General features: G+C 39.8%; 2 protein-coding genes across 4 annotated transcripts in view; one reads left to right on the top strand and one right to left on the bottom strand.

The window, feature by feature from the left end:
- The window catches only part of LOC140739339 (uncharacterized), a 99,300-nt gene extending 96,985 nt beyond the window's left edge, over positions 1-2,315 (bottom strand). For 2 of the 3 annotated variants that reach the window (XM_073067551.1, XM_073067553.1), the window contains exon 1: positions 2,095-2,277. The gene's annotated coding sequence lies outside the window, so the exon portion shown is untranslated. Of the gene's footprint in view, positions 1-2,094 lie in introns of all 3 variants that reach the window. The other variant, XM_073067552.1, reaches the window with a different exon arrangement.
- Positions 2,316-2,381: 66 nt separating this feature from the next.
- Positions 2,382-25,146, top strand: LOC140739340 (cysteine-rich and transmembrane domain-containing protein 1-like). Its single transcript, XM_073067555.1, has 3 exons — positions 2,382-2,552; positions 3,915-4,147; positions 24,629-25,146. The coding sequence occupies exons 1-3, from the start codon at positions 2,425-2,427 to the stop codon at positions 24,730-24,732; spliced, it is 465 nt and encodes a 154-aa protein (XP_072923656.1). The 5' UTR covers positions 2,382-2,424; the 3' UTR covers positions 24,733-25,146.
- Positions 25,147-25,257: the final 111 nt, after the last annotated feature.

Here is a 25,257-nt window from a genome sequence, read left to right as displayed (position 1 = left end):
ATTCATTGATGAAGGGATTGATGTACAAAGTAAACTAGAGTGATCTGGCCAAATACTCATTGGAGTATTGAAGAAGTAATCATAGAATCTTCACTAGAGTCATAGAGTTGTGCAACACAGAAATAAGATACTGTTCTGTCTTCTGTCCAGCTTATCCATATCAACAATTTTGCCCTGTCATTCTACACATTTGCCAGATTTTAAACACTTAATTTTAAATTAATGTAATTAATTATATAAAAGTTTTCCATTATTATTTTTGACAGTTTGTTGGGAGAGGTTATGGAAAGGTAGTACAGGAGCACATTTTACAAGCTTTCATAGAAATACAAAATCAGTCAATAGTAGAATATTTGAGAGGTATGAATTGTATAGGATGTACCAGTCTTGGATTTTGAACTAATTGCCTGAATTACAGTATAATACCACACAATTCAACCCAAGTAACTGAATTATTGTATTTGTATCCATTAGTGTGTTCAACAGTAATTTTGGTCATGAAATATATTACACCAGATGGAAATCTGGCTGTTAAATGTCAACAATAATAGCTGCTTTATGTGTACTTAGCATCTTCAAATAATGTGAACCAGTCGAAAATAAGAGCCTGTGGCTTTTCTGTGCATTACAGGCATCAATCTGCATTGCCTAATGCCATAAGCACCTCAATATTGTTAACAGCTTCCCTACAGATTAAGAAGCTGAACGTATGAGGAGTATGTCTCCAGGCCTATTCTCAGTGGAATTCACAATGTTCCTCATTCAAAAAGAAAACTACCGAATACTAAAAGGCATGGATAGAGTGGATGTAGAGAAGATGTTTCCATTATAGATGCTTCCACTGTCAGATCTAAGGTCACAGCCTGAGAATAGAGGAATGTCCCTTTAAAACTGATTTGAGGAGAGGCTTCTTCAGGTAGCAGGTGGTGAGTTTGTGGAATCTGTTGCCATAGAGGGATATTGAGGCCAAGACATTGGGTACATTTCAGGCAGAGATTGTTAGGTTCTTGATTGTAAGGAGGTTACGGGTTATAAGGAGAAGGCAGGGCAATAGAGTTGAAAACAAAATCAGCCATGATTGAATGGCTGAGCAGACTCAATGGGCTGAATAGCCTAATTCTGCTCCTATACCATCTTAAGTCTTAAAGTCTACTCAAACTATGTTTCAAATTGTGTGGAAATATATATACGTATCGAACAATTAATCAACTGTATTGCATTCTTGTACATGAGGCAAATACCGGTAGGCATTTTATTAGAACTGAGAACGATCCAACTGTTCAGTTACTTTGTTTTTGATTCTAATTATCTTATAGTTGATGTTAACTTGGCAGGTTTGTGGGCGATTCATTTCTGAGCATTTTTATTTGAATTCGGGATGTAATTCATGATGATAGAGGCTGTTCAAATTTTTGCTTAATTGGCCATTTCACAGACAGCCTGCAGACACAGTACAAGTATGGGCAGAGTTGTGTTTTTTTTGCACATGGCATAGTTCCAGGATTTTCCCATTGATGGAAATCTAGGCATCAGTACTGCAGGTTGCTGCTGCAAAACAATAATCTGGGTCAAAGTTTTGGATCAATCTAAATGACATATAGAATTTATCTGGAATAGAAAGTTTAATTTATGTGATAAAATAAAGACAACTATGAACATATGTCAGCTGCCTTTTGTATTATATATTTCAATCCAATGCTTATACTTACTAAAACTCATAGGAACATTATTAAGATTTTCGGATTTCTTTACTTTAATACAAATTTGAAATTAAAATATGATTCGCCCTCATTTGTTCATTATTTTGACAATTTTCTTAAACCTTAATGAGCAACGTTTGCTAACAGTGTGAAGCGTTTTTATATATATACACACACACACACAGTATAAATAGCGTTCTGACAAGAACCAAGCTGGTACTGCATTAACAAATCACGCCGGGAAATATCGCAGGCATAATCACGATAACAATTAGATTTGAGTGTCTCCTCTGGCTCTACCTCACTTCTGAGTCATCAGCAAGAGGGTGGAACCTAACCCAGATTAAATCATTTATCCTGCAATGCAGTTTTTATTGAAAAAATAAACAAGCACCTGCATCTTCAGTAAAACGGTGCAGGAAATACCGCATTCCTCCTGTCGACAGAGGTAGGAAACCCCCTTTTGAAATAAATTACCATGTGTTCGGAAAGGGACTGACATCATTTTTTAGTGGTGGAAGTTGCCTAATCTGGGAGTCTCAGATTGGGCAACTTTATCGAAGGCGGCCACGTCCATCACAGGCCTCGAATCATTCTTTAACTCGCGAACGATCCCAACCGCCTCCCCGCGAGGCTATTTCCGGGGGGGGGCGCTTTTAAATAGCAGCTGCGTCAGTCGCGAGGTGAAGCGGAAAGTTGACGACAGTGTACTCGCCCCCGCCGCATGCGCGCTGCGCCGGGCGGGCGGCGGGTTTTGTCATGTGGCTCAGCCTTGCGGCATGACGTCAGCGGGGAGCAGAGCCTGAGTGAGCGGACCGCGGAGTACAGGTGCAGCGGAGACAAAGCAGGCAGGTGAGCTGAGGCTGGCCTTTCGGGAAGAGAGTATCGCCACCACTTCCCTCACAGAATCTTGGTGGTTAATATTTCTGTTGTTTGCTTCGTTTGATTACGAAACATAGACCCGTTTCTGTTGAATGTTGTTTATTAATTTCAAATATACCGTTTTAGTTGCTTAAGGCAAGTTTTACCCTTTTGGCTCTTGGCTATCATTTTTCCATCAATTTGCTAGATCAAGTCGTATTTTTAAATGTGACCTATTGATTTTTGCCTTTATTGATTATCCGTTCAGTTAATTCCGGAGTTTAAAGATCGTAATGACGTAAATCTGGCTTGTTTTCTTGTTATACATTACGGTTACTAATTATGTGTGTATTTGTAATGATGATTCAGCGGCTTGAAGGATGTTTTTTAAATAATATTTGATTTGTGACCCGTGTCGTCGAAGAACGCACCACAAACAACTTCATATTTTTAGTCGTTGGTTCAGAGAGTATATTTTACCATTAATGGTATTTGTCTCTTTACCCTTTTTCGTTATATGACTCGTAATGTTTCCGACCATTACATTACCAGGCTGTTTACATACTAAATGTACAACGTTTAGGATCGATCAAGAATATTTATTTTTAAAACTTTCAACTGCTTTCAACCGACAATCTCCTCGTAGTCTCACCGCCTCTGACCTGATTTATGTTTGTGCCCTTGAAGAAATTGTTTTTGACTTTGTATTTATATAATAGTCACACTTTTAAGTACCGACATGGTCCATAAAATAACCTGTTTCATTGCATTCGTTACACTTTATTCCATATCGTGGTGTCTCCCTGCATGTACTACTTTCTCTCCTCTGCAATCCTTCCCCTCCCCCAGCTGTTTCTGTCAGGAAGGTGAATAAATTAGGTCAATTGATTAAATTCTGCATTGACTGTAAAGTGCTTCATGCCATTATTGACGTTAAATTAATCCAACGGTTTTGTTTTTCTTTAGTGTCAATTATTTTCAGGCACTCCTATATTTATTGGGGCCTGGAGTAAGAATAATTTAGGGATTTAGTAATTTGAACTTGGATACCGAACAGTAGCTCCAAACAAGGCAAGATCAAAGTAGAAAACACTGGGGAAATTAACCAACGTGTTTCCATAGTCTGGAAACTATGATGAATGTCAGGCAGAGTTTGTAGCAACCAGAGTTGAGCTGATCATCACCAGCACCCACACTCATCAGAGTTTAGAAATTTAGATTCCTGAAGCAATTTAAAATATCAGTATTTCATATATAAGTTAGAACTTACTGTACTGGTTAATCACATGTGAAAATTGATCTGCTTCATAAATACAAGCTTGTTAAGTAACTTGTTTGGTTTTTAACCCACAGAAGTACTTTAGCATTCTACATGACTGACAACCCACCACCTTATCCTGGGCCAGGCCCAGCAGGTCCATATCCACCTTATCCACAACAATATGGTCCAGGTGTTAATGCCGCTTACCCTAGTTACCCACCTCCGCCAGGAGCGCAGCCTGTATATCAAGGTTATCCACAGTACGGCTGGCAGAATGCACCACCACAACCAGGGATGGTTTACACAGATGTCCCAAAAAATACAGGTAAGATCGGCTAAGTCTGTTTTGCTAAATCAGTAAATCTAGAATAATTATTTGAAATTATTATTAATGTTTTGTAATTATGCCAAACCAAATGCATCCTGTTGAACTAAAAGGTTTATTATTTAGGAATTTCTAAATAGTTCGTGGATGACAGCTTACATTTAAGTTCAGTTTTAGATTAAGAAAATATAAATTTGATTTTGGAGAAATGTGTAATTTTGCAGTACTTTCAAGATACAAAGGGAAACGGGAAGAAGACTGGTATTTGTTGGTTTCCTTGCACCCTGAATAACTGCTTATTGAATAACAAAATGTTTGTTTCAAGTTGAGTTTATAGTCACATGCAAGGTCCAGTGGAAAAACTTGCAGTGGCATCATAGGCACATAGAGAACATAAATATACATACTTTGTATGCAAGTTGTTTTGACAGTGAGGAAGTCGTTCCCTTTTTTTTCAGTCAGTGACAAGTCCATGTAAGAAGTAGTCCACTGTTTCCTGCTGCTGAGGTAGGATTTAGTGCTGTGCAGCTGTTCCTGCATCTGTTGTTGTGGAACTTAAGGCTTTAATACTTATTTAATAACAGTAGCAGCAAGAAGGGTGCATGACCCAGATGGAAGGGATCGTTGATAACTGATGCCATTTTCTTGAGACATTTCCTTCCTGTAGATGGTTTGAATGGTGGAGAGGGCTCTAGCCATGGTGGATTGGGATATGTCCACTACTCTTTTCAGTCTCTTGCATTCCTGTTCATTGCCATGCCAGACCATGAAGCAACTAGTACAGTTAGATTACTGGTGACATACTTAACTCACTCTTTTTTTAAAAAAAAAAAAAAGTGGCAATGTTGGTATGCCAACATCATCATCACAGTGACCTGCTGGGTCCAGTACTAGATGTTAACACCAGGAATTTAAAGCTGCAAACTCTCTCCACTTCTGACCCACCAGTGAGAACTGGCACATGGTCCCTGACTTCCCCTCTCTACAGTCAACGATTACCTTCTTGGACAAACAAGAGAAAATCTGCTGGTGCTGGAAATCTGAGCAACACACACAAAGTACTAGAGGAACTCAGCAGGCCAGGCAGCATCAAGGAAAAGAGTACAGTTGACGAAGGTCCTGCCGAAGGGTTTCAGCCTGAAACATCGACTGTACTCTTTTCTGTAATGCTTCCTGGCCTGCATTTTGTGTGATTAGCTTCTTGGTTTGTTGATGTTGAACATGCTGGAGTAGCACACAACAAAGTGTTCTGTTCTCGCTTGCACACTGATTCATTGTCTCCTATGATTTGACCAACAATGGTGGTGGTGGTGAATTTGTAAATCAGAATCACTTTATTGCCAATAAGTGAAACATAGCAGAATTGATTGTGATTCGGTGCCAGGCATAAAATACAGGATAATACCATAACAGACAACGCAATAGCAACCAAAAATTTACAAGACAGTAGTGCAGCAGCCATGAGCAATCAACAATAAGCAAAACAATCACATGTGCAAGTGTCAATAATCAACTTAAATGTGGCCATATGAGCAAACTCAATAATTATCAACAGAACCGGGGAGGAGGAAGGACCATTTAACATACATTGTGCGGGGGCAGTTAGGATATAACACCTGGGTGCGTTTTGTTGAGAAGCTGGATAGCTCTAGGAAAGAGCCTTTGGAGATGATGTATAGTCCAGGTACTGATGGACTTGTAACATCTCCCTGATGGCAATTTGGTGAATAGGTAACTGGTAGTGTGGGTGGAGAAACAATGTTTTTTTCAACTGTTTTCTTAACTCTGGCAATGAACAGGTCCTTTAATGTCAGTAGCTGACTGTCAATAATCTTCTCTGCTGACTGGACCAGTCGCTGCAACCTGGACATGGTGAGGGAGGAGGCGGTGGGAAACCAAATGGTAATAGAGGTGGCCACAATGCTCTCAATGATAGCTGAGTAAAAGTTCTTTAGAATATGCCCTGAGATGTTAAGTTTCTTAAGATGGCGTAAGGACAATCTCTGCTGGGATTTCCTTGTGATGAGCGTAACATGCTTCTCCCACTTCAATGTATTGGTAATGGTAGCTCCCAGGAATTTGAATGACTCGACAATAGAAACAGCTTGACCAATAATTTCCAACGGTGGTGGGGGGTGCAGGTAGGAGGTTGTTGCTGGAATTCAATATTCATTTCCATTAATGGCTTGATAGCATTGAGCTCTAAGTTCTTACAAGCACACCATGTTGTAAGACAGTCTACTTCCATTTGATATAGTAGGTCACATCATTATTCAAGATGAGACCAACTACAGTCATGTTATCTGCAAACTTTAGGATTTTAATGGGCTTGTCTGTGGAGGTAGTCATTTGTATAAAGTGAGAACAGGAGGGGTGAAAGAACACAGCCCTGGTGAGAACCTGTGCTTATAGACATTTGATCAGATAAGTATAAGCCTGCCTTACATACTGCTTCCTTCCTATTTGTAATCCACTGACAGATACTGCAGGGTATAGCCAGCTGGGTTAGCTTGGTGCAAAGCATCTCTGGAATAATAGTGGAGTGGAGGTAATATTGGAGCTGTGCTTAGCCATACAATTGTGGGTGTAAAGAGAATAGAGCAAGATACTAAGCATGCAGACAGGAGGTACACCTCTGGTGCTGGTCAGTAAGGAGACAATATTGTTCCCATTCCTTACTGATTGTGGTTTGCCATTGAGGTAATCAAAATCCAGTTACATTGGGAGGTACAGAGGCCCTGACCTGGAGCTTGGTGGTAAGTTTGAAGGGGATTATTGTGTCAAGCACAGAGCTGTGGTGAATGAACAGCCTGATGTGTATTGTGCTCCAAACAGTCCAGAACAAAGTGAACAGGCACTTGTGTTGACCTATTGTGGCAACAGGCAAATCAAAGGGGATCCAGGTCATCTGAGGCATCAGTTGATTTTTGCTATAACCAACCTTCAATATGGTGGATGTAAATGCAATCAAATGGTAGTGATTGAGGCAGGTTGCCATGCTCCTCTCGGGCACTGGAACTACAGGTGTTCTTTTGAAGCAAATGGGAAACTTGGATGACAGAATCAAGATGTTGGAGATGTGAATATGCCAGATAGATGGTCTGCACTTGGCCTGGTATGCTGCCTGGGGCCTCTGTTGTAGGATGCTTTGCCATTGGCCTCAGAGACTGAAGTCTCAAAGTTGTGGAGGCTTGTGTATGGTGTTATCCTCCCTTTCAAAGTGTTCATAAAAGGCATTAACCTCGTGCAGAAGTGATGTGTTATTAGCACTTGTGCTTCCCAGTTTTGCTTTGTCTGAATTGCTGGTTTAATTTGCTTGTATACAGAACCTAAATAGTTTACTTTTAATTAACTGTTATGACAGTGGGAGTGAGGAATTTTGTTCTAATGTATTCATTTTTGGCTTTCATTAACCACTAGAATATTCATTATTCTGTTTTTTAAAATTAAATCACTTGCATAAGATCGCAGTTATCCTGTGATTCTCCAAATTAAACTTTGTAATGATGACTTGCATTTTTGTGAAGTTCTATTAATTCAATAAGTTATCCTAGAATGCTTCAAAAGTAATGTCAAACAGAACTTGACACCAAATGGGAGCTTTTTTTCTAGGAGTGGTGGAAGTTTTTCATTTATTGAAATTTGTTTCTTATTGTCACAAGTACCAAGGTAAAAAGCTTGTCATGCATACTGTTCATATAGATCAATACATTACACAGTGCATTACACAGTATATGGTGGAAAGAAAATAGCAGAATACAGAGTAAAATGTAACAGCTACAGAGCATGCAGTGCAGGTAGATAATTAAAGTAAAATATCATTTCATGGGCTGTGGATGCTGTTGTCTAGGCCAACATAAAATTCTTCTCTAGGAACAGATGGTTGATGGTCATCTAGTGGCTAGTGCATGGCACAAATCCTGGTTATGTGACCTCAACGCTAGGCAAGAAATCTCTGAAGAGTATTGATATGGCTGGGGCCGCCTGTCTTGTAAAGACACTGCCCAGAAGGCAGCAATAGCAAATCACTTCTGTAGAAAAGTTTGCCAGGAACAATCATAGTCATGGAAAGATTATGATCACCTGTCTCACAGGACACAGCACATAATGACAAACAAATTAGTTGGCCTCTCTAACTGAGTGTTTGCTTGGCTATCTTGAAAGGCAGAAAGCCTGAAAAGAAGGCATTTATTGATCTTGGGACCCGAAAATGTTTGAAGAGAGCATAGATCCATGCTCCCACCATATCTCTAACATCCACATAGTGATCCAAATTTCTCTTAAATGTAACAATTGAACCTGCATCTACCACTTCCACTGGCAGCTCGTTCCACACTCACGCAATCCTCTGAGTGAAGTTTCCCCTCAGAATCCCTTTAAATATTTCATCCTTCACCCTAAAGCTATGACCTTTAGTTTGCTCAAACTGAGGGGGGGGGGGGGTGGGGAGCCTACATGCATTTACCATATCTATAATCATCATAATTTTGTATATCTCTATTAGATTAAAGCTTTATTCTCTTGCCCTCCAGAGAATAAGGTCCTAACCTACTCAACCTTCCCCTATAACTCAAGTCCTCAAGTTTTAGCAACATCCTTATAAATTTTCTCTGTACCCTTTCAATGTTGTTGATATCTTTTCGGTAGTTAGGTGGAAAGGTAGAACTTCACACAATACTCCAAATTTGGCCTCACTAATATATTGAACAACTTCAGTATAACATCCCAACTCCTGTACTCAGTACTTTGATTTATGATCCTATCTACAAACCCATTTCCAGAAAAGTTGAGATAATTTCCAAAATGCAATAAAAACAAAAATCTGTGATGTTAATTCACGTGAACCTTTATTTAACTGACAAAAGTACAAAGAAAAGATTTTCAATAGTTTTACTGACCAACTTACCGGTAATTGTATTTTGTAAATATACACAAATTTAGGATTTGATGGCTGCAACACACTCAACAAAAGTTGGGACAGAGTTAAAATAAGATTGAAAAGTGCACAGAATATTCAAGTAACACCGGTTTGGAAGACTCCACATTAAACAGGCTAATTGGTAGCAGGTGAGGTATGATGACTGGGTATAAAAGTAGTGTCCATCAAAGGCTCAGTCTTTGCAAGCAAGGATGGGTCATGGCTCACCCCTTTGTGCCAAAATTCATGAGAGAATTGTTAGTTCAAAAGGAACATTTCCCAATGCAAGATTGCAGAGAATTTAAGTATTTCAACATCTACAGTACATAATATTGTGAAACGATTCAGAGAATTCAGAGACATCTCAGTACTTAAAGGGCAAGGTCGGAAACCACTGTTGAATGCGCGTGATCTTCGAGCCCTCAGGCGGCACTGCCTAAGAAACCGTCATGCTACTGTGACAATTATAGCCACCTGGGCTCGGGAGTACTTCAGAAAACCATTGTCACTTAACACAGTCCGTCGCTGCATCCAGAAATGCAACTTGAAACTGTATTACGCAAGGAGGAAGCCATACATCAACTCCACGCAGAAACGCCGGCGAGTTCTCTGGGCCCGAGCTCATCACAGATGGACCGAAAGACTGTGGAACCGTGTGCTGTGGTCAGATGAGTCCACATTTCAGCTAGTTTTCGGGAAAAATGGGCGACGAGTTCTCCGTGCCAAAGATGAAAATGACCATCCTGATTGTTATCACCAAAAGGTGCAAAAGCCAGCATCTGTGATGGTATGGGGGTGCATCAGTGCCCACGGCATGGCTGAGTTGCATGTATGTGAAGGTACCATTGACTCTGAGGTGTATATTAGGATTTTAGAGAGACATATGTTGCCATCAAGGCGATGTCTCTTCCCGGGATATCCATGCTTATTTCAGCAGGACAATGCCAGACCACATTCTGCATGGGCTACAACAGCGTGGCTTTGTAGACACAGAGTGCGTGTGCTTGACTGGCCTGCTGCCAGTCCAGATCTATCTCCTATTGAAAAAGTATGGCACATCATGAAGAGTAGAATCCGACAACGGAGACCACAGACTGTTGAGCAGCTGAAGTCTTATATCAAGCAAGAATGGACAAAATTTCCAATTGCAAATCTTCTACAATTAGTATCCTCAGTTCCCAAAATGATTAAAAATTGTTATTAAAAGGAAAGGTGATGTAACACAATGGTAAATATGCCTCTGTCCCAACTTTTTTTGAGTGTGTTGCAGCCATCAAATTCTAAATTTGTGTATATTTACAAAATACAATTAAGTTGGTCAGTAAAACTATTGAAAATCTTTACTTTAGTCAGTTAAATAAAGGTTCACGTGAATTAACATTATCACAGATTTTTGTTTTTATTGCATTTTGGAAAATATCCCAATCTTTTCTGGAAATGGGGTTTGTACCTGTGATGCCTCTTTCAAGGAATGATAGATCTATACTCTCACATCCCTTTGTTCCACAGCACACCTCAGAGCCCTGGTTTGTCCTCTCAAAGTGCAACATCTCAAGTGCGTCTGCATTTAATTCCATCTGCCATTTTTCCAGCTATGGTTTTATGGAAAACTTAATAGTTAGCTTGTTCACTGCATGTTCTCACAAACAACAGATAAAATGACGAAATATATTTTTGCTGACAAGAATAAGTAAATATTGGTTAGAAGTGGGAAATGGGCTAAAAATAGCACATGGAATTTAAAGCAGACATGTGAGGTGTTGCGCTTTGGGAGGATAAACCATGCTAAGGCTTACACAGCAAATGGTAAGACTCTGAGGTGTGCCATAGACAATTTCAGTGTTCTTTAAAATAATTATGTGGAATTCTTTGAGATTTGAGTAAGTTGATGGAGTGTGACTTAAACTTGGACTTCCAGAATCTTGTGCTTTGATTGTTAACTACATTGTGTGTTTTTATTGTTATTGCTGCTGCCGCTCTGGTATCTCTGGTATTTCAGTGATACTTTTTTAAAATATATAATATACTGAGCACATCAGTGCCTAAGGGAGGCAAACATGATTGATTCCCTTGTTCCTTTCTGAGTAGCATTGTTAAATTACTAAGGTATTTTTAATAAGTGACAAACAAATATGTGGAACAAGTTCCTCTTGAAGGAAAATGGAACAGAGTACAAGAGCAAGCAGGGTCATGCCAAATATGAATGACAATATCCACAATGAAAGGCATGATTGGAGAATAAGTAGACACACGACGAGGGAGGGTGGTTCTGTAAAAGATAGAAAAGTGGGATAATTCAGCTAATTAAATTAGTAATCAAATGCCCTACTAAACCTTTACCTTCTGCCTACATAATGTCCATATTCTTCCATTTCTTGTACATCATCTGCCCTTCTAAGAGCCTCTTGACTGCCCCTATCATAATTGCCTCCACTACCACACCAGGAACCCACCGCCCACGACATGCCTCCTCTCACCTTAAATGCATGCCCTCTGTTATTAGACATTCCAACCCTAGGGGAAAATATACCGGTTGTCCAGCTCATTACCCAAACAGGTCCGGTATGGCCCTTCCTGACTGCACCACCTTCCCATCCAAACCTGTTACACTAACAAGATTCCCTTCTATATTTGGGATGGTGAAGTTCCCCCACTACAACAACATGTGTTGTTTTTACATCTTTCCCTAATCTCTCTGCATATCTGTTCCTCAAAGTCCCAGTAGTTATTCAAGGGTCTGTAGTATAATCCCATCAGAGTGATTGCATCTTTTGTATTTTTTGAGTTCTACTCATATGGGCTCAGTGGATGAGTCTTCTGTTATCTTTCCTTTGAGTGCAGGTGTGATGTTGTCCCTGATTGATAGTGCAACTCCCCGCCCACCCCTGACATATCGGCTTCTCTATCTATTCTAAAACAATTAAACACAACCACATTGAGTATCTATTCTTGTCCCCCTCTCTACCAAGCCTTTATATATGAAATTTACAATTAAGAAAATAGAAAAAGTAGTCAATTCAATCCCTTGCATTTCTTCTGCATTCAATAAAATCATGATTAGCCTATCCTAGTATCAACCTCCGGGGTAAATGTAGTTTCTCTTAATGATTGAGTTGATCTGTTTCAAATATGCACAATAGCCAAGATTCTCAGCTGTATTCAATATAGGATTCTAATGATTTGCTGCATTCTGGACTGAAGAAATTTGTCATGTTCCCTGAACGGTCAACACCCTATATATTGAGATGATGGCTTCTGTCTTTAGACATCAACTTAGGGGCAGAATCATCCCTGCATCTACCCTGCCCATAAGAATTTTGAATATTTTAATGAGATTGTCTCACATTCTACTCAACTCAAATCTGCTTTATTTTTCCTCATAGGGCAATCCCTTCCATGAAATCACTCTTCCTAATTGCTTCCTGTACTTGATCATTGATTTTTGAGGTGTGTTGAGAAACATCAAGGTTTCTTGCAGCACTAATATCTTCTGATCTCTTTTATCTATTTTTGAAAGAAATGCTATGCTCCCAGCAAAGTGAATGGTGAAAAATTAAGTAATTTTCAATTCCAGGACATTTAAAATGTTGCTTTCCTTCTACTGTGGTTGACAGAGCCCTCTCTTGTAATTCCTTCATTTCTTGGACTTGTGCTTTCACCCACCTTCCTCCAAACACAACAAAGATACAGATTTAATTCTTAATCCTCTTTTTAAACTCTCCACATTCAGCATATCATTGTGTCAGTTTCTGCCAGCTCCATCAAAATCTAGTCATTAAATATACATTCCTCTCCCCCTCTCCCCCTTCCCAGATCCTGGCATGTTCCCTGCAACTATAGGAGGTGCAGGGCTTATTTATACATCTCATCCCTCACCACCATTCAGACTTAAACATCCCTTCCACATGATGCACTTTCTCCAACCTTATCTAAGATAATTAAGACAAGATGATTGGAGCAAAAATATAAAATTAAATTTAAAGTTTTGGAAGGAATGAGAGGCCAATATTAGTTACCATCCAAGACTGAATGTTCAGATACAAGCATCTTTAAAGATTCTAAGTAATATCAACACCTGTTAACTGGAAAGACAAATTTCAAACAACAGACAAAATGCTGGAGGAACTCTGCAGGCCTGGTAGCATCTATGGAAAAGAATAAACAGCTGACATTTGGGCCAAAACCCTTCATTAAGACTGGTAGCTACAAACATTCATTACCAAAGGAAGAGCAGAACTGTTCACATTTAGATGAAAGATCTAGTCTATGTAAAGGGCAATCTAATCTGGAAGTATTTTAAATAGTATCCAAGAGCACAAAAATGAATAGATAACAAAGCAAAGAGAGGAAGGATCTTTGAGTGAAAAAACAAGTAGAAGAATTAGTTTGCGATGTTAGTAGCAAAAACAAATAGTGCTCAGCCAGGTTCCCCTTGTGGACTGGATTCTTTCTGTAGGTTTAGCATCCTGAAGGACTCTCTTGCATAAGCCTCAAAAGACTGAAATCACTGGGTCATTTGTGTCTCTGTGGGAGTTTATGAAGCTACCTCCATGTTTTGAAGGTCGAAGTGAGCATAAAAGGCAATGAGCTCATCTGAGAGCAAAGCCTTGTCTCTTTTGGGTTCGCTTTGTAGGAGGTGATAGCATTCAAGTCCTGCCACTGCCTGGACCTTTTGTATTTAACTTGGTCGTCAGACCCAATGCCTCTGATCTAGCCCTGATCTGATTGTTGATCTCATGGTTCATCCAGTGCTTCTGGTAGAGAAGAGTATGATTTTGTGGGGACACACTCATCTGCAATTGTTGAGTATCCTGAAATATTATAATACTAACCATGGTGATTCTGCAACCACATCTCTGCAAAAACACTTCCAGTTTAAGGGTGGTTACAGGCCAAATCAAAATGGCGTGATGAGGGTCTGAGATTGAGGAACAAGCTGATGTTTGGCTATTGCTGGAGTGGACTTGGGGCTGAATCAAAGCAGCAGGACCTGGATCCAAGAGTGAAGAACGAGTCAGTGTTTAGCTGATTTGAGCACTGGGCCAGATTGAAAAGGTCGTGGTGTGAGAGCCAGAGCAGAGGGATGGGTCAGTGTTAGTTTACTGCTCCGTGAGGTTTACTTGTCTCTGCTGAGTTGAGGCTGTAGCCTGCAACTAACGAGCCCCTGGATTGGCTGCAGCGATAAGCTGACTTTGTGGCTATTTGTGGACTCACTTTCATGACCTTTGGTTCTGAGTGTTATTTGCTTACTTGTTATTGTTTGCACGATTCTTCCCCACACATTAGGAGCTTGACAGTCTTGCTTTAGTGGGATCTGTTGGGTTTCTTTGTTTTGTGGTTGCCTGTAGTGGTAAATAAGAATGCCAACTTCAAAGATAGTAAAAGAGACTTGTCTGGCAGATTTTAAAGAATTAGAAAGGAATTGAGAAGCAGGGCCTTAACAATAATAATTTAATTTCTGCTGCTTTGTTATCTATTCATTTTTGTGCTCTTGGATACTATTTAAAATACTTCCAGATTAGATTGCCCTTTACATAGACTAGAAATTTCATCTAAATGTGAACAGTTCTGCTCTTCCTTTGGTAATGAATGTTTGTAGCTACCAGTCTTGATGAAGGGTTTTGGCCCAAATGTCAGCTGTTTATTCTTTTCCATAGATGCTACCCGGCCTGCAGAGTTCCTCCAGCATTTTGTCTGTTGTTTGAAATTTGTCTTTCCAGTTAACAGGTGTTGATATTACTTAGAATCTTTAAAGATGCTTGTATCTGAACATTCAGTCTTGGATGGTAACTAATAATGGCCTCTCATTCCTTCCAAAACTTCAAATTTAATTTTATATTTTTGCTCCAATCATCTTGTCTTAATCACTATTTTTTAATATCTGCATATTTTTATTTCGTCTTTACTCTAAGGTCTGGATGAGTATGTGCATGTGTAAGCATTCTTAAAACTGATAGTCAGAAAGTTGTAGAGTTATAGAGCACTACAGCACAGAGACAGGCCCATTGGCCCATCTAGTCTATGTCAAACTAATATACTGCCTAGTCTCATCAATTGACCACAGTCTTCCAAACCCTTCCCATCATATACTGATTCAAACTCCTCTTAAACATTGAAATCAAACCCGCATTCACCACTTCCTCTGGCAGCTTGGCCCTATACTCTCAACACCCTCTGAGTGAAGAGATTCACCCTCGTGATCTCCTTAAAACATTTTGCCTTTGATCCTTAACTCAGATTTGTAGTTCTAGGCTCATCCAACCTCAGTGGGAAAAGCCTGCTTGCATTTACCCTATCTCTACCCCTCAATTTTGTATATCTCTATCAAATCTCCTCTCATATACTCTCCTCTTCTACACTCCAGGGAATAAAGACCTAACATATTCACTTTTCCCTATAACTCAGGCCCTCAAGTCCTGGCAACATCCTGTAGGTAGATGACTAGAACTGCACGCAATACTCCAAATTTGGCCTCACCAACATCTTTCACAACTTCAACATAACACCCCAACTTCTTTACTTTACTCAATACTTTGATTTATGAAGGCCAATCTGCCAAAACTCTTTATGACTATATCTACCTGTGTTGCCACTTCTGAGGAATTATGGACCTGTATTCCCAGATTCCTCTGTTCTACCATACTTCTCAGTGCTCTTCTGCTTACCATGCAAGTCCTACCCTGGTTTGTCCTCCCTTAGTGCAAACCTCACACTTGTTTGCATTAAGTTCTATCTTCCATTTTACAACCTGTTTTTCCCAGCTGGCTTTGAGAGCCGCCTTTGCTGTTTACTATGTCGCCAATCCTGGTGTCATCTTCAAATTTGCTGATCTAGTTTACCACATTACTATCCAGAACATTGATATAGATGACAGACACAACCACTAGTGGCACACCACTAGCCACAGACCTCCAATCCAGTCAGAGATGCAACCATCTACTACCATTCTCTGGCTTCTCCCATGAAACCAATGTCGAATCAAATTTACTACCTCATCCTTGATGCTAAGTGACTGAACGTTTTTGACCAATCTCCCATGCAATACCTAGTTAAAGGCCTTGCTAAAGTTCATTTAGACAACATCTTTCCTTCATCAACGTAACTGGTAACCTCCTTGAAAAACTCTAAGATTAGTTAGGCACAACCTACCTCTCACAAAACCATGTTGACTATTCCTAATGAGTGTCTGTCTATCCAAATACTTTTTTATCTAGTCCCTTATAATACCTTCCAATAACTTACCCACGACTGTCATCAGTCTCACTATCCTAATATTCCCTGGCTTATTCTTAGAGCCTCTATTTAAAAAATAGAACAACATTAACTATCTTCTGACACCATCTGTGACTAAGGACATGTTAAATACCTCTGCCAGGACCCCTGCAATCTCTGCATTAACCTCTCACAAGGTCCAAAGCAACTCATTGTCAGCCCTGAGGATTTATTCACCCTAATTTCCTCAAGACAAAAAGCACCTTCTCTGTAATCCATATATAGTCCATGACCTCATTGTTGTTTTTCCTCCATTCTATAGACTATGTGCCTTTTTTTCTGAGTAAATAAAGAAGGAAATTTTTAATATAAGATCTCCCCCAGCTCATTTGGCTTCATCCTTAGATGACTACTCTGATTGTCCCTTGCTATTCTTTTGCTTTTAATATACCTGTACAAGCCCTCGGGATTCTCCTTCACCTTGATTGCTAGGGGAACCTAATGGCGCTTTTTAGCCCTCTTGCATTTCTTATACTCAAGTATCTAATTTGTTCCTGCTATGCATTTCATTCTTCTTCTTGAGCCAGGCCTCAATATCTCTTGAAAACCAAAGTTCTCTAAACCTGGTTTTATCTTTTATTCTGACAGGAACATACAAACTCTACTGTCAAAATTTCCCTTTTGGAGGCCTTACCCTTATCAAGCACATCTTTGCTAGAAAACAACCTATCCCAATCCACACTTACTAGATTCTTTTTGACACCATCAAAATGGCCCTTTTTCCAATTTAGAATTTCGACCTGAGGACCAGACCTATCTTTCTCCAAATTATCTTGAAACTGGTGGAGTTATAACTGTCAGGTCTAAAGTGTTTCCCTACACATACTTCTGTCACCTGCCTGTCTCGTTCCATAACAGGAGATCCAGTATCACTCTCTCTCGTTGGGACCTTTATATATCGATTAATGAAACTTTTCTGAACAGATTTGACAAACTCTATCCCTTTTACAGTAATGTGAGTCCCAGCCAATACATGGAATGTTAAAATCACTGACTTTACAAATTTATTCCTCTGAATCCTAACTATGATTCGATTAATATGATCAATCCTTTCTTATTCCACAGTTCTTCTCGTATATCCTCAGTAGATGAGCTCTCCTATTTGTCCTGTCATGACATTTTCCACCATTCTCCTTTAATCCCTCCTGTTCTATCATGTCTAAAACAACCGAATCCCAGAATATTAACTTGCCAGTCCTGCTCCTCCTGCAACCATGTCTCACTAATGTCTGTGATATCGTAATTCCACGTCCTGATCCATATTCTAAGTTCATCCACCTTATCTACAATACTCCATGCACTGAACTAGACAGAAGTCAGAACGTTATTCCCATCGTGCTCAATCTTATGATTCTTGTCTTTATTTTTTTGTAGAATTAACATATTTTCCCATAACCACTCCACCACCTACCCTGGCACTCCAGATTACCATCCCCCTGTAACTCCTGTTCAAATACCCTTCTCCCCACCCTCATTCTTTAAATGCAGTGGAAATTCATCCTGTAGCATTGTATATGGAATTTAGATTAAGTAAGTTTAAAGGGAATAACTAGTTTATGGATACAGAGGTGTGTTGCTTCCTAATATTCAACAAGTCAAACATTCATGTTAAATTTACTTGAATTTATATTGTCATTATTTAACTAGACTTTGAGAAACTGATGCTTAGAGCAGGTGAAGTTCTTAGTGGTATAGACTAATAAAAGGAGGTATGAAACTAAAGGACTGCAATGAAAAGCAGTTGGTCTATATGGATGTTACAATTACATTATAAATTTACCGAAGGAATTATTCGCATCTTTAATGGTGCACAAGTGTCATGAAGGAATATGCACTCTCCTTCCTAAAGTCAATGACCAGCTCTTTTGCTGACTTTGAGGGAAAGGTTGTTGTCATGATACCATGTCACTAGGCTCTCTTATCTCATTATTTGAGAGAAGGCCCACTACAATAGTATCATCTAATTTCAATAGATGAAATTAGAGCACAATCTGCCCACATAGTTAGGTGTACAGGAAGTAGAGTGGGGGCTGAGGTCACAATCCATATACACCAGTAAAATAAATAGTGGATGACTAGTAAATATTAGTCAAATTAACAAAATGTGAAACAAAAATGCTGGAAGAACTCAGCCAACGAAGCAGCAGCAATTTAATATTTTGGATCAGTGACCTGTTACGAATGAGGAGCAAATCTGATGGACAGAAGAGTCCAGAATCGCCAATGCCCGCCCCCCCCCCCCTTTTGAGAATCGCAAGATCGCTATTATTTCGGGTCTGAGACCCAGGAAATGAGAGAGATACACAGCATGTCAGTAATGAGAGAGACACAGGAACAGCAAAGGCAGTTGTTATAGACACCACAGAATACACAAGGTTTGGAATGTCTCCTAACAAATGCAGAATGGAACCACTGATTACTGCTATTGTCTCTTGGAGAAGGAATTGTGTATTGAGTACTGTACTATTCATTGAAACCCTTCAGGGGACAACCAGAGTGGTCTGGTTGAGGGATTGTATCATCCCAACCTGATTGACATCTGAGACCCCGTGAGTGAGGATAAAAGAGGGGTCTGGGGAACACCCCTCAGACACACCAGGAGAAACGTATGAGACCGGTGGGGGCTTGAGTGTGTGTCCATCCTTGCCTGGGTGGCGAGTCCTCCTCGGAACGGTCTAGCTAAAGGACGGATACGGATCAAGATCGTTCCAAGGAAAGTCGGCAACTTATTCTTCTATTGCTCTCTCTCTTGCTCCAACAATTGCAACACAGCGACAAACAAACACTGGAGCCTGTATGAACTGAAATGAACTTTAGATTTCTATCGGGCAATTCATTATCCCCTAGACAACGATAGAGCTTCTTTCTTATTGATTATTATTATACCCGCACTTTTAGGTTTAGTATTGACGACATACATTATCTGTATATTTGTATTGATATTAATTTTGTGTATTTTTACTAATACTGTTAAAAATAGTATCATCAGACTCCAACGGACGTCTCTATCTTTGCTGGTAAGTAACCCAGTTACGGGGTTTGTAACAACTTGGGGCCTCGTCTCGAGATTTGATACCAAATTGGAGGGCCAGTAAATCGGGCTTTTAAGTCCAAACTTGGATCTGGTTGCGCGGGTAACCAGATGGGAAACCAGCAAAGATGGACGTAGACGAATTTATAAAAAACCCGACTCCGGAGGCGCTAGAGGCTGCCACAAAGTCGGACTTGATAAATATTGCGAAAGGACTAAATCTCGCAGAGGTGAGGTTGTCAATGAAAAAGCGGGAGATGCAGAGGGTCATAACTCAGCATTATATTGAGAAGAATGTGTTTTCGGCTGAGGTAGTGGAACAGATCCCAGAAAAGGTACCAGCCAGTGGGAAGGTTCAGTTAGAGTTGGAAAAATTAAGGTTGGAGCATGAAATTAAGTTAAAACAGCTGGAAGCAGTTGAAAAGGAGAAGGAAAGAGCTGAAAAGCAGAGGGAGTATGAGGAGAAGGAGAAACAGAGGCAACATGAGCGGGACATGGAGAAGTTAAGGAAAGAGCGAAGAGCTCAAGGGCCAGACCGAGAGGAGCGGTTTAATGTTAGTAGGGAGTTTAGGTTAGTACCTCCATTCGAGGAGACAGATGTTGATATTTCTTGCATTTTGAAAAGGTGGCAGTGAGTCAGAAGTGGCCCAGAGATCAGTGGGTGGCGTTGTTACAGAGTGTGTTTAAAGGGAAGGCACAACGAGCATATGTGGCGTTGTCTGTGGAGGAGGAGGAGTATGAGAATTATGAGGAAGTAAAAGAGGCCATTCTTCGGGCCTATGAATTGGTACCTGAGGCCTATAGACAAAAGTTCAGAAATTTAAAGAAAGTGTGGAATCCGACGTATGCAGAGCTTGCCTATGAGAAGGGTGTGCTCTTGGATCATTGGTGTGCAGCAGAAATGGTGGAAGAAGATTTTCGGCATCTCAGGGAGTTAATTCTGATTGAGGAATTTAAAGATTGTGTTTCGGATGATATCTGGATGTATTTGAACAAGAAGCCGAATAAGTCCATATCTGAATTTGCCAGGTTCGCAGATGAATATGCCCTAACCCACAAGACAAAGTTTTCCTCGAATAAGAGTTACCAGAAAGACCATAGGAACGGTAGAGAAAGCCCGCCGGCTGGGGCAGAGATTCAGCCGGGAGCTAGTGGTAAAAATAAGGAGGAAGAAAGGCAAGATGGCAGGAGGGGTCCTGGCTTGACCTATTTTAATTGTGGAAAGGTGGGTCATATTGCATCTAAGTGCTTTGCTCCGAGGAAGGAGACAGGAAAAGGGAAAGCAGCAGTCCCTACAGGGTGTATTGTGTTGATCAGTAAATCGACGAGAAAGCCCCAGGTAGATAGAATACGAGAGGGGCGTGAGAAATTTATTTCAGAAGGGACCGTGTCTGAAAGAGGGAGAAACACCAGTTCCAGTGCGGATCTGGAGAGATACTGGAGCTGAGCAGTCATTGATTCTCAGTAAGGTACTAGATTTTGGTCCTGAGACGGGAGAGGTAGCTTTGAGAGGCATAGGAAAAGGGACAGAAGCTTTTGCATAGGATCATTATAAATTGTGAGCTGGTATCTGGACCAGTTGAAATAGGGGTGCGATCAGAATTTCCGAGAACTGACGTGAACATCCTTCTTGGTAATGATTTAGCTGGTGGTGAGGTTTGGTCAGCAATGAAGCTGACGAGCAAGCCTGTAAGTGTTGAGGACCCGCCCCTAGATTCCAAGATCTATCCCGCATGCGCGACCACTCGCAGCATGTCGAGAAAGACAGCTGAGAAAGAGACCAGTTTAAATCAGGCCAGTATCGATTTGGCTGAGACGTTTTTACCGGCCCTGTACCAAGAGGGGGTTAGAGGGTGGTAAAACGGAGAATAGGGAGGTGTAAGAGTAAAGGAGAGGAGGTAGACCTACCCTTAGCCAGGAGGAAATTTATAGAGGCACGGAGTAAAAATGAGAAACAGATAAGGCTGTTAGAAGGTCCAGGGTTGGACATGGATGATCTGTCTGGCTTGACAGAACTGTTTGAAGAAGTTGAAAATTTTAAAGGAGTTCCCAATAATGAAATGAGGGCAGTCCTAGATGAAAAGGATGCCATTACCTTGAAGGAGTCTGCTGGGTTGGCAGATGAGGTTGTTTCAGCCCGCAGGGTTGAGTTTACTCTGGAAGGGAGTTGCCCAGAGAGTAACTGGGAGGATCAGGGGAACTTAGAATTTGATAAGGGGACGGGTATTGAAAGCCTGGACGAAGCAGATGTCCCGTTTGAGTGTGTTCAAGATGTGGATGCACATGGTACTGAACCTAGTAATGGAACTCAGGAAAAGTCTGAGGTATCTGATTCAGTTAAAAAGGAATGCAGTCCTTGTGGGTCAGATGGACTTGGTTCAGTGAAGAAAGGGTTAACCTTGGTAATAGTGGGAAGTGAGAATTCCCAGTTGTTTGTGTTCGAAGGAGTGTTAAAAGTTAGTGAGGAGATAAAAGGTGGTGATGTGGATATTATTACTGAAAGAGAAGGGAAAAGCGTAGTTCCTAAGTTGAATGAAGAAAATTTAAAGTCTGGATTGGTGTCAGAAGCAGTAACCAGGCTGAAGGAACAATGGCTTGTTACCAAGGTGCCTGCGAATCAATTACAGTTTGATTTGGAATGTGTAAAGGTGCCCCACTCGCTAATGTTATGCAAGGGTGTGCTGTGAAAAGGCAGAATTTGAAATGTTGTTTGGACAAAGAGCGATCGCTTGCAGATATTAAACTGAAAACTAATAGAATGAAGGGTCCTGAAGATAAAACTAACGACTTGCTTAAAAATAAAGAATTGTGTGGAAGTTCAGAAAATGGGCTAAGTTTGGAAAACACTGTTGATAAAATAACTCCTATGAAAGGAGCATGCAAAAGCCTATTCCACACTGGTAAGCAAGCTAACCACATGGGAGTTAACTGGAAAAAGGGCAAGGGTTGACGGGATGCCACTTTAAATAACAGGATCCGGTTTTAAGGGATTTCGACAAAGCATGTAAATAATAAAGACAACACCATGGAAAATTGACTGTTAAGTTTGAAAGTAAAATAAAGATTAATATTTGCATAAACTTTTGTAATATACACGTAAGCTAAGATTACAACTCTTTAGTTTTGTTTTGCTGAAGAAAAGGAATAAAAATAGGTGGTTATTAAATTGGAGTCTGATGCTACAGGAATTTATTAAGGTACAAGATATTAAGATATTAAAGGAGGTGACAATGTAATCGCTAACTGTTTAGATGCTGAATTGAATGTATAACTGTATTACTTTGCAGTGGAAAAAAACTCTTGTGTTAGATTCTGAAATTCTGTAAGACTCTGTAGTAGTTAATTTTTACCTGTGGTAAAAATCCTTAGAAGGATGGGGGTGTTACGAATGAGGAGCAAATCTGATGGACAGAAGGGTCCAGAATCGCCAATGCCCGCCCCCCCCCCCTTTTGAGAATCACAAGATTGCTATTATTTTGGGTCTGAGACCCAGGAAATGAGAGAGATACACAGCATGTCAGTAATGAGAGAGACACAGGAACAGCAAAGGCAGTTGTTATAGACACCGCAGAATACACAAGGTTTGGAATGTCTCCTAACAAACGCGTAACGGAACCACTGATTACTGCTATTGTCTCTTGGAGAAGGAATTGTGTACGAGTACTGTACTATTCATTGAAACCCCTCAGGGGTCAACCAGAGTGGTCTGGTTGAGGGATTGCATCATCCCAACCTGATTGACATCTGAGACCCCGTGAGTGAGGATAAAAGAGGGGTCTGGGGAACACCCCTCAGACACACCAGGAGAAATGTATGAGACCGATGGGGGGCTTGTGTGTGTGTCCATCCTTGCCTGGGTGGCGAGTCCTCCACGGAACGGTCTAGCTAAAGGACGGATACGGATCAAGATCGTACCAAGGAAAGTCGGCAAGTTATTCTTCTATTTCTCTCTCTCTCTCCAACAATTGCAACACAGCGACAAACAAATACTGGAGCGTGTATGAACGGAAATAAACTTTAGATTTCCATCGGACAATTCATTATCCCCTAGACAACGATAGAGCTTCTTTCTTATTGATTATTATTATACCCGCACTTTTAGGTTTAGTATTGACGACGTATATTATCTGTATATTTGCATTGATATTATTTTTGTGTATTTTTACTAATAAATACTGTTAAAAATAGTATCATCAGACTCCAACGGACGTCTCTATCTTTGCTGGTAAGTAACCCAGTTACGGGGTTCGTAACAGACCCTTTGCCACAATTCCTCAGAATCAATGTGCCTTTTCTGTACATTTATATGGGATTTTCTTCTTGTTAACCTGATTAAGTCTCAGTTGAGTATCAAGTTCCACAGCAGAATGTAACATTTTTCTCACTTCTATCCTGAATGAAATCTTCATTAATCACTATACTCTTAACACTGTACAGGTAGTTTACTCTATGTCATTATTAAGACCTGAAGATCAAGAAATGTGACAGATTCCATAATCATGAAGATTTGCATCGCACAGTGTATATGGATCAAGCTTGTTTTCTGCTTCTGTAAATTCAATAGGGAAAATTGTATGCTTTTTTTGTTAAATATATCTTTGTCTTTTAAAGTGTACATTAAAATTCTGTTTTTTGCATCCATGGGAGTCTTATTCTTATTTAGGAATGATCCTTTCTAATATTCAGTCAAGTATTTAAATGAGGGAAATAAACGAGAACAAACAAATAGGAACTGAAATGGTCGCAGCTGGTTTCTAATTCAGAATTGCATAGAACTTGTGACAATAAGTCATTTTGTCCCAGTATTGTGTGGTCTGTGAACTTCTTCCCACACATCTACTACTAATCATAATAATATATTCTATTAACTTTTTGCTTGTATATTTAATTTCACTGTGGCTGTACATACAACATTCTCAATAAAGTAGCATTCTGAATTTATTAGCAATTTTTTTACTTTACACCTAGTTTTGAATTCACCCAAACAGAACCATCAGTTACCTCTTGATATTCATATTTTAATTCTTTTCAGAATCCCAATTTGTTTAATGCTTTTGTATGGTGTTGATACGAGTCGTATTTTTTTTGAGGTTTTTTGATTTGTTTCCTGTAATTGCTTCCATAACTCTAATTGTAAAGTCTGTTTCCAGAACTAGGCATCTAGTTTAAAATTAGCAACACTTTTCTATGTTCTTTGTATTGGCTGAGGTGATAAGATTCCCTATCCTATTTTCACGTGCCAAATGATTTCTCATTGCAGTTTACGTTGTAGAAGAACGCAGAAGGAATGATACTGGGGATACTTGTTTGACAGCATGTTGGACTGCGCTCTGCTGTTGTTGCCTTTGGGATATGTTGACCTAAAATTCCTCTGCTACACTGAAAGCCTCACTTCAAGATTCTCCCACTTCCTGGACCTTCAAATCAATGCTTGAATATTAACTTTGTTTTTCCTGAAAGGTGCCTGTTCAGAATTTCAGTTTGATCAAATGATGACATGAGCTTAATTAAATAATTGGATGGCAAGTTATTGGTGTGGTCCAATGTCTTTTGATGGCTTTCCCAAATACAGAGCAACTTAATTTATGCAGAAATTTTTAAATAAGCTATAAATTGTTATGGGTTTGATCGATACATAATAGTTGCAATCGATTTGTTTGTTATGTAAAATTAACACTGATTTCCTGTGAAACTATTTAGATAAATAATAACATTGTAATCTTTTACTATGTCACTGGAACGCGATATTTCACATTAAAAACAGCTGTTCAATCACAACTTTTTGAATAAAGTACATTTATGCTTTAATACAATTATTGTCTTTTACAAATAGAGCAAATTAAGAAAAACTGTTAAATTCACCAGATCTGCATATTTCATAGGAACCAT

Source organism: Hemitrygon akajei, chromosome 15 (assembly GCF_048418815.1).
Source record: "Hemitrygon akajei chromosome 15, sHemAka1.3, whole genome shotgun sequence".
Classification (NCBI taxonomy): Eukaryota; Metazoa; Chordata; class Chondrichthyes; order Myliobatiformes; family Dasyatidae; genus Hemitrygon; species Hemitrygon akajei.
Note: the sequence above shows the minus strand (reverse complement) of the source record. Positions and strands in the feature narration are given on the sequence as shown.

Coding starts and splice junctions, on each gene's coding strand:
- LOC140739340 (XM_073067555.1), top strand. CDS start 2,425: ATGCGCGCTGCGCCGGGCGGGCGGCGGGTTTTGTCATGTGGCTCAGCC. Junction 2,553..3,914: donor AGCGGAGACAAAGCAGGCAG/GTGAGCTGAGGC, acceptor TTTAACCCACAG/AAGTACTTTAGCATTCTACA. Junction 4,148..24,628: donor AGATGTCCCAAAAAATACAG/GTAAGATCGGCT, acceptor TTCTCATTGCAG/TTTACGTTGTAGAAGAACGC.